This window comes from Apteryx rowi, unplaced genomic scaffold, assembly GCF_003343035.1.
Source record: "Apteryx rowi isolate R43461 unplaced genomic scaffold, aptRow1 scaffold_259, whole genome shotgun sequence".
Taxonomy (NCBI): domain Eukaryota; kingdom Metazoa; phylum Chordata; class Aves; order Apterygiformes; family Apterygidae; genus Apteryx; species Apteryx rowi.
In genome coordinates this window covers 225,674-241,515 of record NW_020448963.1, presented here as the reverse complement: position 1 = coordinate 241,515, position 15,842 = coordinate 225,674, and the positions used below count along the sequence as shown (strand labels likewise).

The window sequence follows — 15,842 nt, the reverse complement described above, 5'->3', positions numbered from 1 at the left end:
TTAAGGATCTTGCCTGGGGTTCCTGAAGGAATCCCGTAGAGCCAGAACGCGAAGGCCCCGGGTGATGCAGTGCCCGGGCTCGAGTCACCGCTTACCGCGTGAGCTGAACTAGACGCGCTCAGCTTGAATCCTCGCCCCCGACTTGGAGGTAATGCCGCCGTCCTYGTCATTTAACGACAAGGACCCCGGGTTTTTCCCTTCCGCAATACAGAGCACATTCGGCTACCCCACATTACCCTACTTTTACTGGTGACAGTTGCGTAAAGATCGTATACAAGCCCTGGCTGCTGGGTGAGTAATTCAGATTGTGAAAGTGGAGGCAAAGTGCCATTAGCCATTTTTTTTTCCACGCTGAGCAAACTCAAAACTACCCTACCGACACCACTAAATGGGTTGTTCAAACCCATCTGCTACCGACAGCGTATAAGCTTGAAATTACTTTTTCTAGCGGTAAACGACATTTATTCCTTACTGCAAAGCGCTCGTTAGCTGCAGCTGGCTGCGGAGGACGGGACATTGAAGACCGATCGCCTTGACCAAGGTCCATTAGGGCGTCTTTGTCCGTGCTGTTTTACCGCGACGGGTTGCAAAGAGGCAGGAGCCGCCCTCACACGGTTTTCACTTTGGGGAGAACGCACAACATTTCGAAGAGCAGATTTGCCCCCAGGAGGGCCGTGTTTCCTACAAAAAGAAGCAGATGGCATCTCCCCGAAATAACAGCTGGGGATGCCGTCCCCTACCAGCGCCCGCCCGCCTGGAGGAGCGTTTTGTCGGACTCACCGGAGGCGTCATATATCGGCGCGACTTCGACGAGGTCGCATCCCACTATATTCAGGCCTCTGCAGCCCTGGATAATCTCCAAAGCCTGGGAAGGAAACCGATTTGGGATCAAGAAACCTACTTGATGCAGCAAACCAGTTCTGGTTCTTCCCTTATACACTTAAGGCGAACTCTGCGATGACACAGCCTGTACAGACCAAGCGACATCAGTTCAGTAGTTTCTTTCCTGCATATCTCTAGGTGATTCTCCGTCCTCCTCGGCTTTGCAAGGAGCGCTAGCAGCCTGCCTTCCTCTAACGGGAACAAGAAGGTCACCATTCCTCGTGGAAAYGAAGCCGCGTCTCCCCTTACCTGGGCGGGCGTGAGCCCGGCTATCTCGGGCGTCCCGGTTCCCGGAGCGTACGCGGGGTCGAGGCCATCGATGTCAAAACTGATGTAAACAGGCTCGTCCCCCATCTGCTTCCTCACCTCCTCCATCAGCGGCACCAGCGACTTCAGCCAACAGTCTGCAGCCGGGACGACGCGGAAACCCTGCCCGGAGGCAGACGCCCCGCGTCACCACCCCGAGAGCGACCACAGCGCTCAGCCCGGGGCCGAGCTGCGGGGACGCGGCCAGCTGCAGCCTCCGCTCGCTCTCGCTCGCTGCTCAGGGCGGTTTAGGGCTCAGCATGCTCCGGCTGGCAGGGGGGAGCGTGAACGAGAGCCGCGGAGGCCGCCGTTCGCCCGCCGCCCGAGTTACCTGCTCCCGGCTGTACTCGTAAGGATCGGGGGCGTAGGAGGAGCCGCGGAGGCCGATCTGCGCCACGCGCCGGCGGTCCAGCAGCCCTTCCTCCACGCAGCGCCGGAACGGCGTCCCGTGGTAGATCCGCTCGCCCAGGGCCGTGTCGCCGGTGTCGGCGTGAGCATCCACGTGCACCAGCCCCACGGGGCCGTGCCTGGCTGAGGCAGGGCAGCACGTTAGCGCCACCCCGGCACCTTCCCGAGGGTGAAGTTAAAGCCCGAATGCCGGACCGTTCCCCGCAAGCTCCCATCGCTGCCCGTTAAGAGCTGCTGTGTTATTAATCCCAAGGCTCGGGAAGGCAACGAGCAGTTCGTGCGCCACCGATTGCCTCCACAACACGAACAAGAGAGTAGGGAGAGCTGCTTGCAATACTCAAAAAAGGGATTTTTAATTTAAGATGCCAGCAGGGATCGTGCAGGCGGGTCAGCAGCATGGGGACGGGAGCACGCTGTCCCTTACGGGCTCCGGGCATCGGCCCAGCGGCCCCGGAAAGCCCGGGAGAGCAGAGGTGCTGCATCCGCGGCTGCTGTCCCTGCATGGGCTGAGTTACCTTCAGCCGCTCCTTATGCCGCATTTTTCATGGCTGAGACTTACTTTTCCGCCACGGCCTGCAGGATCGGGTACGTGATGGTGTGATCTCCGCCTGCAGCAGGACAGGGAAAAGGTGACGCGCGCTGCTCAGCACCCGGTAACGGCTCACGGGCCGTTTTTTCCCTGCGTTCACGCTGCGCTCGTATCCGCACCACCCCGTGGTGCTGGTGGCTCCCGGGCGCAGCTTCCTCCCTCCCTCCTGTCTCCCTCGGGGAAACGAGAGGGCTAAAAGCGGCCGCGTGAGCAAACTCCAGCGGCGAGGCCGTGTTCCCCGAGCGCTTTTTAGAGGGATGTAAAACCGCCCCCATTCCGGCTGCCACACAGCAGGGGACCGGAAGCACGTTCCCAATTGTGCTCGAGTTTGGAGGAGCAGCGGAGCCGACGCCGGCATGGGGCCTTACCCAGGGAGAGGGGGACGCAGCCAGAGGCCACTATCTCCCCGTAGCGCTCGCGGATGCGCCGGCAGCTGTCGGGCAGGTTGTAGAGGTTCACGTTCACRTCCCCGATGTCGGCGACCCGGAGGGAATCGAAAGGGGCGGCTCCGGTGCTGGAGTTGTAGCGCCGCAGCATCACCGACTCGGCCCGGATGTGGCGGGGACCGAACCTGGGGAGAGACGGAGCCGCAGTGCTGCCGGGAGCAAGCTCTTCTGGAAGCGGTCGTGGAGGAAAAGCTGCCCGGCTCCTCCAGCGGGGTGCGGATGGGCCTCATCCCCGGAGGAGATTCTCTTCTCCCCGGGAAGGTGCCCGGCCGGCGCTTACCTGGCTCCCGGCCGGTTGGACGTGCCGCTGTCTAGCGGGACGCCGACAAAAGCCGCGTCCAGCCCCTCTGCCGAGGCCTGGACGGGGAGTTTCATCATGGAGCAGACGCCCACGGGCCGGGCCACAAACTGGGCGCTGGGCGGGACGTTGAAGCCGGAGCCCGAGAGGCAGCGGCGAGGGGCCCCGTGTCCCAGGGCCTGGCTCCGGACACCCCCGAGCCCGGCTTCCCACGGCACGCGGCAAGCGGCCCGCAGCAGGCGCTTCATCCTGCCCCCTCGCTCCGACCTTCTCCCGGGCGCGGAGCAGAGCGAGGCACTGCAGCTCAGGCTCGGCTGCCGACGCCGGGAGGGTTCGAAGTGCAGCCGGATGTCCAGCCTCCCCTGGCACAGGGCCGAGCTCTGGCACGGCCTTCGCGTCCCCCCCTCCGTCTTTCTCATCTCCTCCTTTTCCCACCACACTGCCTAGTTCCCGAAAAACACCTGGAAGTGACACCTGGGAGCAAGGAGCTTCATCTCAAACACCTCTGACAGGCTTTTTGGGGCCAGTTTAGCGATTGCGGTAACAGGGTAAGAGCGATGTGCTGGAAAACGGCCAGGTTTTGCCGCCTGAAACGTCTTCAGAAACAAAAGCAGCGTTTGTTGCATTAACAGCACGTATTTTTAAATTGCGCTTTAAAAAAAAGCATCCAGAACACTGAAGAATCACAAAAACGTCCCATTAACCAAAAAAAAAAAAACCCAGCRAAACAAACGAAAACCATCTAAGCTCAGCAAAACTGCAGCCAGACAAAACGAAGGCAAACGGGAAACAGTAATAGGAAATTTAAAACACGGGGTGGCGCAGGGGAACGGGTATCTCGGGCTATTTTTAAGCCTCGATAGATGAAACGCGATACTTTCAAGGGTAAGGAAGTTTCCAGTGCCTGGAGTTAACGCAGCCAACGCCTGCCAAGCAGCAAAGTCCAAACCCCGGTTCACGTAATCACGGCACGCTTGAGATCCGAGTAGGCCTCGAGTACGTTCACATCGGGAAGCCTGTTCCACCCGTTTTTACATTAAATACGTCCATATTCCAGGCCTGGTGCTCCGGTTACAAGAGAAGCGCGTAAGCAAGCGGGAGCTGTGCCCTGCTTCGCTAATCGGCTCCTGCTGACTCAGGGAAAAAAGAGAAACAGCGAGGTCGGAGTTGAGATTTACCCGAAAATCGGCAGTATTTACTCTTCGAAAAGTATCTACTCTTTGCTTCGAGGCAGCAAAGGTTTCGACTCCGCCGCTCTGGCGCAACTTCCAGCTGCCCCTCGTGCAAGGTCACTTCTCGGCTCTTTCCCTACACACCCGTGCRCAAGCCGGCACGCTCACGCGCTCGTCCCTGCTGGTTACGGCTCCTGCCTTTCCCGCACAGAACTCACTTTCCACGATTTTCCGGGCTCTGTGCTCATGGCTGATCCTTGTTTACAGCCCCGCTAGTGTGCTACGTTCACACTGTATTTCTAAAATTAGGAGTAAGGTCAGAACGAGGTGGCTGGTTATTACGCGGGCAACTGACTTCCCGGTGTGTCCGCTAGGACAACACACGGCTACAGCGTGTCTCAGTTGCTACACCGTGAAAGTCACAGGGCCCTTCCTTGGTGGGTAGTTTTACACCGCTGCTGAACTAGAAAGCGCTTTACCATGTTGGATCTCGGCAGCGCGTTACGGTGCAACAATTTGCTCAGCGACAGCAGCCATGGGACAGGCAATTTCAGCCACCAGGAAACTGCGAGAGCAGTAAGCGAACGAGCAATCAGGAGAGCAAGAAATAAGTACACTGACAACACAACCTTCCTTCCTCAAACGGGAGTGGGCTTACTCTTTGGAAAACCGCCGTCGGGGGAATAATGTGTTCCGGAGGCTGAATGATCTCGTACGATATCACTGACTTCAGTGACTCACACACCACCACAGTCTAAAACCTGAATACGATGAACCGAGATGTAGAGAATCCACTCAGTATCAGCGCATAATCTCCAATTTATTGTGCAACAAGCATAAATAACTTTCCCCCCAAGTTCMTCTACGCACCAGCAATATTACGGATGTAACATTTAATGATATTTTCATTAATACGACGGTTATTGTTTTAAAACCGATGTCTCCTACCCTCCCCAATCCAAGGATAWGGCTTCATTGTTAAACAGCTTTCTCCACGTATCGTTCAAATTTGTGATGCTTCTGTGCAAAGAGCAGCTGTACAATACCTCCTTCTCCACGCACCCTCTTCTGAAAAGGAACTTGCTTCGTTCCACGTGTGACTTAGAAGTCAGCTGTACATTCCCCCCTGTGAACAAAACCAACCGCAGACCTCGAGACACCTGCACGTTCTGCAACCCCCCCCCAAAGCAGTAATGACGCAAGGGTGTTTCTTCTAACGAGAAGAGAAAAATAGGGTGTAAGAACGCTTGCTACAGGTAAACGCAACCTCTTACACAACACGCACACCGGCCTGCAGATTTTTTCCCTAAAGCGTTTAAGGATTCCAAGCAGACAGAAAAGACGAATTCCTATGTGCGTTGAGAAAGTGCCATTTATCTACTGCATGGTGGCGCCCCAAACCGTACCCTTCACCCAGACTGGTTTCTCCAGGACAGCAACAGGAACGCTGCTGCCCAGAGATCTTCATATTCCAGGTTGGCCAAGAAGCACATCTTCATTTTTGTTTCTACCCTGCTTTTATCCACCAGTCCGTCCATGAGCAAAGTGGCCGCAGACTGGCAGAGAAGCCAGGCAACCATCTGGTCAAGCTTCAGGGTCTTGGAAGCTAGAAGACTTTCACCCCAGAGGCTTAAGTGAAGCACGTTAGCGGCGGCTCTAGCGGATAATCTCTGAAAAAAGAGGGAGAGGGAAAATTAGCCGATCTCGCTGACTCCTGTCGAAGCTGCTAGCACGTAGGATATATACTGCTAAAAGCCCCCCAGGCCTCCTCTAAGGCACCGTGCAGCCACCATGAACAGAAAAGCTCTTCATGAATGTTATTATCAGCCCAACCGCCCAACTCAATGTCTGTTCCCTGACGCCCTTTGACCACTGAAATCTGCAAACTGTTCAGTGACACATGTGAGACACCACACCGCACCTCAGCCCAGATCTATGTTTGTCTTCAATCGTTATCTACAGTGCAATGACATCTGGATTACAAGCCATGCACCTGGAGCCCTGCGGGGCAAGATGATCTACAAACAATACTCCGGAAGACCAGTTAGACTTCTCCTCCAAGGCAGAGTCTCTCACCTTGTTGGGATCCCTCCGAAGTAGCATTTTTATCACGTGCTTCACCTCCAGGGGCACGTGATCGGGCAGGTTTGGCAGCTGGTCTTCACGGTAACTTCTGCTTTCCAGCTCTGAATCCCCGTGGCCGTAGAAAGGATTGGCTAGGCCAAGGATTTCATAGGCAATTGCTCCAACAGCCCACGCATCAGCTTTACTGTAGTCGATCACCATGCCTGGACCAGACGAGGCTGTGGCCACCTGCAGCAAAAAGTCCACAGAGATGGGGAAGTTGCAATAAACAGCTCTAACTAGGCGTTTTGTTAAAACAATTTAGGAAGGGTCAACTCAGCGTTTCCACTGTAATAAGGGAAACAAACTGAAACTGTTTCATCTAAATCTCCAGTCTAAATATTTCCTATTGGCATGCTCTAGGCCTTCAGTGCTGCTCAGCCCACCAGGGCACACAGAAGATCCTGATCATCTGATTCTAGGCTTTAGTTCCTACCTTTGACTAGCGTTCACATGGTGTTGAAGAGTCATTTCTTAGTGTTCAGGGTAGTACAAGTTTGACAACTGCTCAGCACAGTTCCAGAGAAGACTTGTTTTAATTTATTTATTAATGCAGAGACATTTGACAACCATAACTCACGTTAGAACATGCATCTCCTCCACTGCTTTATGGGAGATGACCCTCTACGATGGACTGTAGGGTGAGAACAGTTAAACAGTAGCCAACTACGGGCAACGCACTGCATGACCAAGCACGTCAAGGAGCAAGAATGGTTAGAAAATGATTGATCCAATCGCAGAGGCTTTCAGCAGGTATTAATGTGAACACGTAAGAGTAGAGACCATATAAGCCAGCATTTGCATTTCTTGGCGTGTGCACAGGGGTAAGGTTCATGGACGAAGCGACGTACGCTCATCCCCTCCACGGTTCATTGCTTCTAGACCTAATCCTGCCCTTTTTTAAGCTCGCGACACAACTCCCACAGCCTGCACCGCAACCGGGGCGGAAACTTTTATTCCCCCCAAGGGCACGAGCGTGCGACTATCAACGCGAACAGTTACTATAGGCGGATTTACCTCGGGTGCCATAAGACAGCCATTGCCACCTCGATCCACGGAAGAGCTGGTGAAAGGCAGCCTCAAGCCAATCTTTTCGTCTGCCAAACAGCAACCAAAGTCTGTGATCACCAGCCAAGGGCAGCCAGCTGCAAATGACACGGGGTCAGCAGAGTTAGCAGCCAGTTCAGGAGCACCCGGCCATGCCAGCTACCGCATCACATCAACACCAAAGACAGTCTTCAGGAACAATCTCAATATCCCTGGGAATCAGTATAACCGCAGACTGTTTTTCTGCTTCCCCTCTGTACTATTAGGTGAAAAATTGCTTTTCTTAACAAAAAAACCCCTGTTCTTCCAGTTCCTTTTTTAGAGAACATTACTTCTCCCCATGGAGCGTGTGTCTGACAAAACTTTGCTGTTATCACAGAAATGAAGATTCATAAGGTACAGAGGAAGGATGGAGGAATCTTTTAAATTTGTTGTCTGTTTTTATCTATAGCAAAGGCAGGCTGGAAAATGTCTGCACTGGTTAATAGCTGTTGTCCTGATGACAAGTCAAACATTGCAAAATAGAATCATTCTTCTCCAGACTCTGCTACTGAAAAACTGATGCTTTAAATCATTCTTAACTGCATTCAACATAGCCTCAGAGAAGCTGTTCCTTCAAGAAAAGAAAGAATCTCTGAAAATCTTCCACAGCTGCTGTACCAAGACCTTTAATTACACAGATCTGGCTGCCTGCTATTGTTTTCTGTCCATTTGAATCTCAGTCATGCTGAAAAAGAGCTCAGGTAATTAAAATCTTAGTTAAAGAGGCTGACAGGAGAACAAGAAGATGAAAATGTCTCTGGCTTTAACACTCTGTCAGTTCTCTCACCCATCAACTGGTGTTCAACGATCCCAAGGTGCAGCATTATTAATCTGACTGTGAGGTGGGATTTTAAGAACCGCTCTGTGCTGTTGGGCCAGCGAGAGAGGACAGAGCCAAGAGTCTGGACTCAACAGTCCTTTTAAGTCCTTTTTAATGGCACAAAATCTGAGGCACAGATAGGAGAAATGACTTCCAAAGTGCCGCAAGGACAGCAAGTGGTAGGCTAAAAATCAAAACGGAGATTCCTGAAAGGGTTTGATGCTCGTTTTTTTCAAATGCATACCAAATATCTACACGACTGCCTGATTTCCGTGCATGACTTAACTTTATCAGCTCCCTACTCTTTGCCATTTATACTTAGCAATCTACATACCAGAATCAAATTCAACTAGGACGTTGTCAGACTTCAAGTCTCTGTGGGCTATTCCGTGTCGAACAAGGTGGTCCACGCCTTCCAACAGCTGTAAAATCATCATCGTGGAGAGACAAGCATCCGGACTGCTCTCCCTCAGATATTGGCGCAGGGTGCACGGATAACTAGCCAGCACAAGGAAAACATCTGAATTAGTATCCCGGAAGTTTATCGCTTACAGTTCAACCTTAACGGTGTCTGGCTGGGCATACAGCACGCTTCTATGTAGGAAATTCTTTCCGAGCTTCCGAATGCCTTCCCACCTCTCAGCCTCAACTTGTCACCACTCCCTTGTCCGCTGTTCTCAAATCCTTTGTTTTGCCACAGCATCCACCATCTCAATCCGGTGCTCTCACATGAGTCTGTAACTTCAGATAAAACAATCCTCTTAAGCAGCATGATGAGCGTCTCAGGGTACACAGTGATAATTCTTACAGGTTTTTATGTACAGACTTTACGTTTTGCATGGAAGAGGAGAGAGATTACTAATACGGATCATATAGGCAGAAAGAGGGAAAAGAATATACTCCGCAAATAAAAACAGGACACACTCTTCCAGATGCAGGTGGAAAAAAAGGGTGGGAAATAGAAGGGGGTTGCGCATCAATGCCACCGTCATACCCATTCAAAACCAAAACCAGATTGAGAAAGCCAGGGATACCGAGCACTACTAAATCTCATTACTGATTCTACTCTCTCTAGTCACATATTAAAAAAAAGGGGGGGGGGTTCAGAATTAGAAGAGCAGACAAACGGGGACAAGTTCAGCATTTCTTCAATTCATTTTAAGCAATTCTTAAAAAAGAACAGCTTGTCTTCATTGTTTAACAAGAGTTAACATCTCAGGGATTTGGGACAGGTCCTGGGAGGTGCGTTTCCAAGAGCGCACTCTGCTTTTTGGCAGCGAGCCAGGCCAGACCTCTGCAAGGACCCACGTAGCAGCAGGATACACAGCCCCACTGGGCAGTCTCACRGAAAGTCTTAAGTAATAAAACAAGYTTCTCTCCACCTACTTCTTCATCACCAGAAAGAGCGTGCGGCTGTGACCAATCCCTCTGGGATTCAAGCTTAACGGAAGAACATCGGGATAGTCCGTGAAGGCTCCAGGCAGCAAAGGGACGGAGGATGTGAAGGCTCGGATCACCTGGATTATATTCGGATGAGGCTGCAACTTCTTCCTCCCAAAGACAGGTTTTCTGTGCCGAAATATTGATACCACAAATTAGATCAATCAGTTCAGTTTTGATTTATCACAGACACATTCCTTATTTTTTAATTCATTATTCATTAATACGGCGCGTCCTCCCACTGCAAGATCCCAAAGCCATTTTCAAGTATGTTTATTCTGAAGTGAAAGCCTAATTACACATAGCGCTAAGGCTGCTGAACACAGTTTAAAAGACGAACCATTATGCGAAGACTCACAGGTTCACAACCCTGGAAACTGTGAGATTATAACTGTGAGAATACTGATAGCAAACTCGGTGCGCTCCCTCCCAATTTCCTAACCATCACCCAGCTCAGCAATTCCAGCGTCGATGTGAAGCACCCCCAGAAGCGGGCAGGTCCCAGCACTTCGTCCRGAATCAAAAACGGACTGCGGCCCTTCCCACTGGAAACGCTGAATTGCCATCATCGACACAGTGCCGTCTGCTGTTACACCAGCAGAGGGAACTCGGACCATGACTTTTCCTACGCTCGTTAGGAGCGCTGTGTCGTTAACTGGATTTTCCAGAATACAACGGCTGAACAGGAAACCCTTGTGCTTTTACCTGCATTATGAACTAAGCTTTGCTGGAAATGGTTATGCTCAAAATGCAATCTTTAATTTCATTCAAACACTACTAGCCTTTACATACCGCTGTACCTGTTACTAACCAAGGCACAGCTGGTCGCAGAAAAGAACTGCAACAACTTTAAAGAAAAACAAAGCAATTACTGTTAGACCTAAACCAAAGGTCAAATTCACACTAGGCGTATCAATTTAAACCCTCTAGTATYGGGCACAAGCAGGAAGCGGTCACTAAAATGAAGGCAAGTTACCTACATGCATCTGCAAAACAGACCTCTCTCCTCTCATCCCTTGAATGCCAAATATCTGTTTGCCTTCTCTGTTGCGTTCTCAGGCTAGCAACATACCAAACGGCATTTATTATTCATTTGTATTGGCAGCTGAGATGGATTTGAAATTTAAATCAGACAATCTGGACTGTGGACTCCATTGTCTCAAATTGTTAAAAAAAAAAGAAAAAAAAGAGCATTTTGGAACAAAAAGATAACTTCAAAACTCAGCATAATCTGAGTTTTAATGCAATTTTCCACATATGTGCTGTTTGCTTATTTCTCACTCAGGTGAAAGCGTGAAAACTAAGGCATTTTCCATTTTCTTTCTCATCAGTTTTCATCGGTTTCGTACATGCAGTGACCTGCTCTAGCACAGAACTTCCACCTCCCTCTCTGCAGCCCTTGTAGAGCAAAACCAACGTTAGGGCAAATTTCATTTGCCTTTTTTTTTTTGAAGCTGCATTTTACATACGGGGAAACCAAGGCTCAGGGAATAAAAGTGGCTTGACGCAGTCACCCATCGGACCACTTACAGGATCCAAAGCAGATCCCACATTTTTGGAATATCTTTTGATACCCTTCCAGACTAAGCTATCAATCCCAGGAGGGGGAGCTCGGCTGAGTTATCTTTATTCCCTGCGCACCAACAAACAGTGCCACAGTACTGCTCCTCGAGGTAAACAAGTTTGTGTTAAATTAGTATCTGAACTATTACTAAGCAATTTCTTAATAGTGCAAGAGAAGAGCACACCAGAGAAAAACCCTTAAGTCAGCCGGAAGCACACCCCTGCGTGCTGTTTAAGGTACACAGCACTTCTGAAGGCACTATCGTTTCGACAAAACAGACGCACACAGCTCCTGAGTTTAGTCATTAATAACCCCAAGACTCCCGTTTTATTTTTTTTCCAAGAACTCTTACAGAAACGGTAAACGTGCTGCAAAACGAACTGCTGGATAAAGTTAGCGTATCCCAATTTGGGCCCCGCTGCGCTGTCGTCGTTACTCTACCTGTGGCGAGAGGCGGCTCCGTATTCTCCAGCTAAGGCAACCCCCGTGGCTGGAACGAGCTCTCGCCCCATAGCGTTGAGGATGGCTGCGCTTGAAGAACCAGCCTACAACAGCAATTACACAGAACATTGATCCCAAAGCCTTAAGCTCTAAAATCATCCCGTCTCTATACAACCTGAAAGCAGATAATCCTGAAACTGGCACTGTATCTCAAGGAAGCTGAAGTTAGATCAATTGAGACTAGATATAAGGGACGCTCTTCTCCGATTTGAAAAAGAAAACAGTGAAGGCAATTAACTGCTCGAACAATTTCCCAAGGAATGCAGCGAGTCCTTTATTTCAAGACAGAAAGTCTCTTTAGACTTATCCTCTCATTCAACCACAAAACATGGCCTTTTTGCAGAAATTACTAATTGATACTCTCTGGTGTGTTACAGAACAGGTTGAGCTATATGCTAACAGTCATTTTCAACTTAAAAACTAATTGAAAAAGCCCACAGCTAAAGGCCAGTATATTTATCAAACCCAAGAGATTTCAGACGTTGGCATTTTGGAGGACTGTACTAGAACATCCACTTGCCCCATCAGACGACACAAAAAACTTTCCAATGGGAAAAAAACACACAGAATGGTTTTTTTTTGTGTGTGTGGAATATTCATTTTGAGAATATGGATTATCAGAGAGTCACTTGGGCTGAAAAACACTTACTAAGACTGATCTCGCCCACTTATTTCACTGTAAGGGGACCTGGCAGGTAAGTCACCTACCCACCCGTCGCAGAAGCAATGTTGACCATTTCACACCTAAGCCACGCTCCACAAAAGAAAATCTATTTTTATCCTATGCCTTCTCAGGACACTGATTCCTAAACCACTGTTAGAAGTGTTTTTCCATTTCCTTCTAGCTCTTAAAGTTTGTCATTGCAGGTAACGTCAAAACTTCTTCCAGAAACAGCACCTCCATAACGGACGACTCAACCAACAGCAGCGCTCCAGCATCACGGTGGTGCTGACTCCGAAGAACGAGGAACGTTACCTTGCTCTGACTGTTCGTTAGCAATCTACGGCTCCAATGTCACATACCAACAGCTTTGTTTTGACATACTCATCGCACGCTAAATAATCAGAGCTTTCAACACTTAAGTGTTAACCATTTCACCCAGACTTTCCGAGTGACAGACAAGTAGATTAAGAACCATCTCCTTACCGAAATATTCCACATCATTTTGATGGCTAATGGAAAAGCCGCGTTTTGTTGGCGTTTGTGCCTGGGCTCCTCTTCTGCACGCTGTAAAGCTGAGCCATGATTCGGCTGCGTGGTTGGCCCCTTTTCGGCGAGATGGTCGCTCTCCACCCTCCCTTGACAAGCAGAAGACAAAGGAATAGCTGCTTCGTACACAGCTCCACTGCAGCCCTTCCCAATGGGTTGGCCAATGAGATATTCGTCGAGTTTGAAGCCCTGCCAGCGGAAAGAGCTCAGTGGATCTTTCAGGGGCTTGTTCTTTCCAACAAACACTGTCTGAAAAGAATAAAAAAAGCACAAACAAAAAAATCAATACTTTAAAATGAAGGAAAACTTTTTTTTTACTGTTTAAGCAGTATTACGCGATCACACATTCCACAGGGCCAACGACTGTGTGCAGAAAGATAAACTCCTTCCACTGCACCCCGCTACGTTATCTACGGTGAACCGGACTCCAAAGAAAGGCATCGAAAACTCGCACGCGGATCCTCCAAACGAGGATACGGTCTAATCCAGCATAGCGCAGCCTGACACTAAACGGCTGGTCCCACTCTCCCGCCTGGACATCCCGACCCCTTCCGGGGGGCCGGCATTAGCACCCACGTGGCTGCACGGTGAGTCAGACGAGGAAACTATTTAGCCAAAAACGAATCTTCGCAGCCAGCCGCGTGAAGTAGTGCCGGCACCAGAAGGTGATAACATACAGCCAGGGCTAGAGGTGCTCCTCTGAGCAGCAGCCTGCCCTTAGATCAGATTAAAGCAACTGCAGAAACGGATCCGTAGTATTACAGTACGAAGCAAGCATTTCATAATATCTGTTGCTTAATCTGAGGAGCCCAAGACTCTGCAAGAACATTAAGCTCAGCAATAACATGACGAATCGGAGAAATTGTTCTCTCTGTCCCAGGAGCGAAGAGGCTACAAGCTGGTCTATACCAGAAAGGGTTTAYGGGCAGAATGTCTGCTGAGGTTTTTTTAGCGTGTTCACACGCTGACAAAGCCCTAGTAGAGATGCAGCTACATCGCCCAAGAGGTGCTTATGCTACRCTTGACTGATTTAAAATAGCTAAACGCACCTTTTTTTTTTTTTTTTCTGGTGGAAATTGAGTCTACAGCAAGGCAACCTGGAATAGCTATGAAGTGGCAAAACCTCTGTGCTTGTTAGGCCTACGTAACAGAGGTGCCGGTATTTTTGCAAGCCTCATGTCGTCCCTAGGAAAGAGCAAGCAGAACCCAGTTCAGCGCCAGTACACTTCAGACAGCTTCCCAAACATGGGTTATAGCTGCCCTGTTTTCGTCCTTTTTGAAAACTACCACCAAGGTCTAAACATCAAGACTCGAATCCCTGTAACTATAGCAAAAATATTTTGTGGGCAATAAATTCTAGGTCAGGAACAAATTATCCCCTACAAGAAGTCTTTACCAAAGGCGCCCTTTCCAAGGGTACTGGAGATGCATGGATAGAAGAGGGCTGGGAAGGGGGAGTCATTTGCTGATCTACAAATAAACAATATACAAATATAAAAATAAACACTTTTCTGCTCTAATACTAATATATAAAAATAAACACTTTTCTCCTCCTCTATAAATAATTCAGCAAAATAACATTTAAAAGCAAATCCAATTAAGAGCAACAACAGATGGAAAAACAAGGCCTCAAGCTTTTGCAGCAGCTGAAGATGACAGTTGGTTAGTTAGAAGAAGAGTGAATCAGTGAGGTGAGAATGAACTGGGGGAGGAATTCAAAAGAGACACGGGAAAACAAAGCAAAGGAATTAAGAGTTCATGGGCAAAAGTGAAGAAGAACAAAGACGCCCGTTCCACAAGCGCAACTGTACAGGCAAGATGAACGGCGCTACGGATGCGAGCATGGATCAAGGCCTGGAATCCGCCTTGCAAAGTCACAGCAACGTAGATGAACCTCTGGAGTTTAACCTGAAAGTACATCTGGACACGTCGTCACTCCTGGCATGTGCTACAGCTCTGTCAACGCTACAGTTCCCTCCCACACACCTGCACGAACAAGCTCGCTTCCACGTGAGTTACAACCTCAGCGCAGCGGCGACTGCCCTAAGGACGTGTCCTAAGGCAAAGGGAAACAGCTTCGGGGACAGCGAAGGGAGGGGAGGAGGAGGAGGAAGACAGAAAACTGAATTACCCAGCGAGGGGGCTGAAAGCAGAGAAAAAGGCAGGGGGAGAGAAAGCACCTTGAGAAACTACAGAGAAAGGCAGAATATTCGCAGGAATGTATTTTCTGCCGGTTAACGGGGAAGCGACAGCCTGCTCTGAAGAGCCAAAGTCTATTTTTATCATCTCCTCGGCGTCCCATCAGCGCACCCCGGCCCGGACTGACAGGGACCGTCCTCGGCGCGGCGAGAGAGGGCAGGCTCTCGGAGCCCCRCTACGGGAATGAGCCCATTCCCGCGCGCGGACGAGGCAGGCTCGCCCTCCGCCCCGCGTCGAGGCCCGTAAACGAGTCGGATGGGAGGCGGCGTCACCCCCCGGAAGGGCGACGCCAACCTCCTCTGCCTTGGCTTTGGCCCACCGCAGAGCCAGCCTCCCGAATCACCCTGGCCCTGACCTGTCCCCGTCCCGCTGCAGGCCCTGAGGACATCCGAGGGACGCACTTAGGGGCTGCAAGCAGTCCCCGGTGGGGTGGGGAGAAGGTGTCCAAGGGGCTTGGCCACGGCGAGGGCCCCCAGGGCCTCCCCCCACGGCAGGCCACCCGCCTCCTCCTCCCCTCGGGGTACCCATGGGGGTCCCCAGCAGGGCCCCCTCGGAGAGGCTGCCACAGGGAGGTCCCCAAAAATCACTTCCAGAGGGGTCCGAGGGGTTGCTGCAGCAGGGCCCCCCCCCGGCTCCCCCTGGGACTGTGCCCAGGGCTGAGACCCCCCCAGGTCCTATTTGGGGTGCAGCCCAGGGCAGGGACCCCCCCCAGGCCCTCTTTGGGGCTGTGCCCAGGGCAGGGACACCCCCCCAGGCCCTCTTTGGGGTGCAGCCCAGGGCAGGGGACCTCGGAC

At 50.7% G+C, this 15,842-nt stretch overlaps 2 protein-coding genes across 4 annotated transcripts; both read right to left on the bottom strand.

Moving 5' to 3' along the window:
- Window positions 1-9: 9 nt before the first annotated feature.
- On the bottom strand, window positions 10-4,789 carry AGMAT (agmatinase). The gene is made up of 9 exons (XM_026067364.1): window positions 4,760-4,789; window positions 4,108-4,666; window positions 2,912-3,525; window positions 2,554-2,756; window positions 2,156-2,204; window positions 1,520-1,715; window positions 1,132-1,311; window positions 781-865; window positions 10-681 (listed from the first exon to the last, which is right to left on the bottom strand). The coding sequence occupies exons 3-9, from the start codon at window positions 3,346-3,348 to the stop codon at window positions 608-610; spliced, it is 1,224 nt and encodes a 407-aa protein (XP_025923149.1). The 5' UTR covers window positions 3,349-3,525; window positions 4,108-4,666; window positions 4,760-4,789; the 3' UTR covers window positions 10-607.
- A 113-nt stretch (window positions 4,790-4,902) lies between these two features.
- On the bottom strand, window positions 4,903-14,348 carry PINK1 (PTEN induced putative kinase 1). 3 transcript variants are annotated; one of them, XM_026067362.1, is made up of 8 exons: window positions 14,246-14,348; window positions 12,787-13,098; window positions 11,580-11,683; window positions 9,521-9,703; window positions 8,469-8,632; window positions 7,243-7,370; window positions 6,178-6,414; window positions 4,903-5,771 (listed from the first exon to the last, which is right to left on the bottom strand). In XM_026067362.1, exons 1-8 carry the CDS (start codon window positions 14,309-14,311, stop codon window positions 5,511-5,513), a joined length of 1,455 nt encoding a protein of 484 aa, XP_025923147.1. In that variant the 5' UTR covers window positions 14,312-14,348; the 3' UTR covers window positions 4,903-5,510. The 3 variants fall into 3 exon arrangements, with proteins under 3 accessions (XP_025923147.1, XP_025923146.1, XP_025923148.1); XM_026067361.1 differs by lacking the exon at window positions 14,246-14,348 and adding an exon at window positions 13,195-13,373; XM_026067363.1 differs by lacking the exon at window positions 14,246-14,348 and adding an exon at window positions 13,185-13,211.
- Between the last annotated feature and the right edge of the window lie 1,494 nt (window positions 14,349-15,842).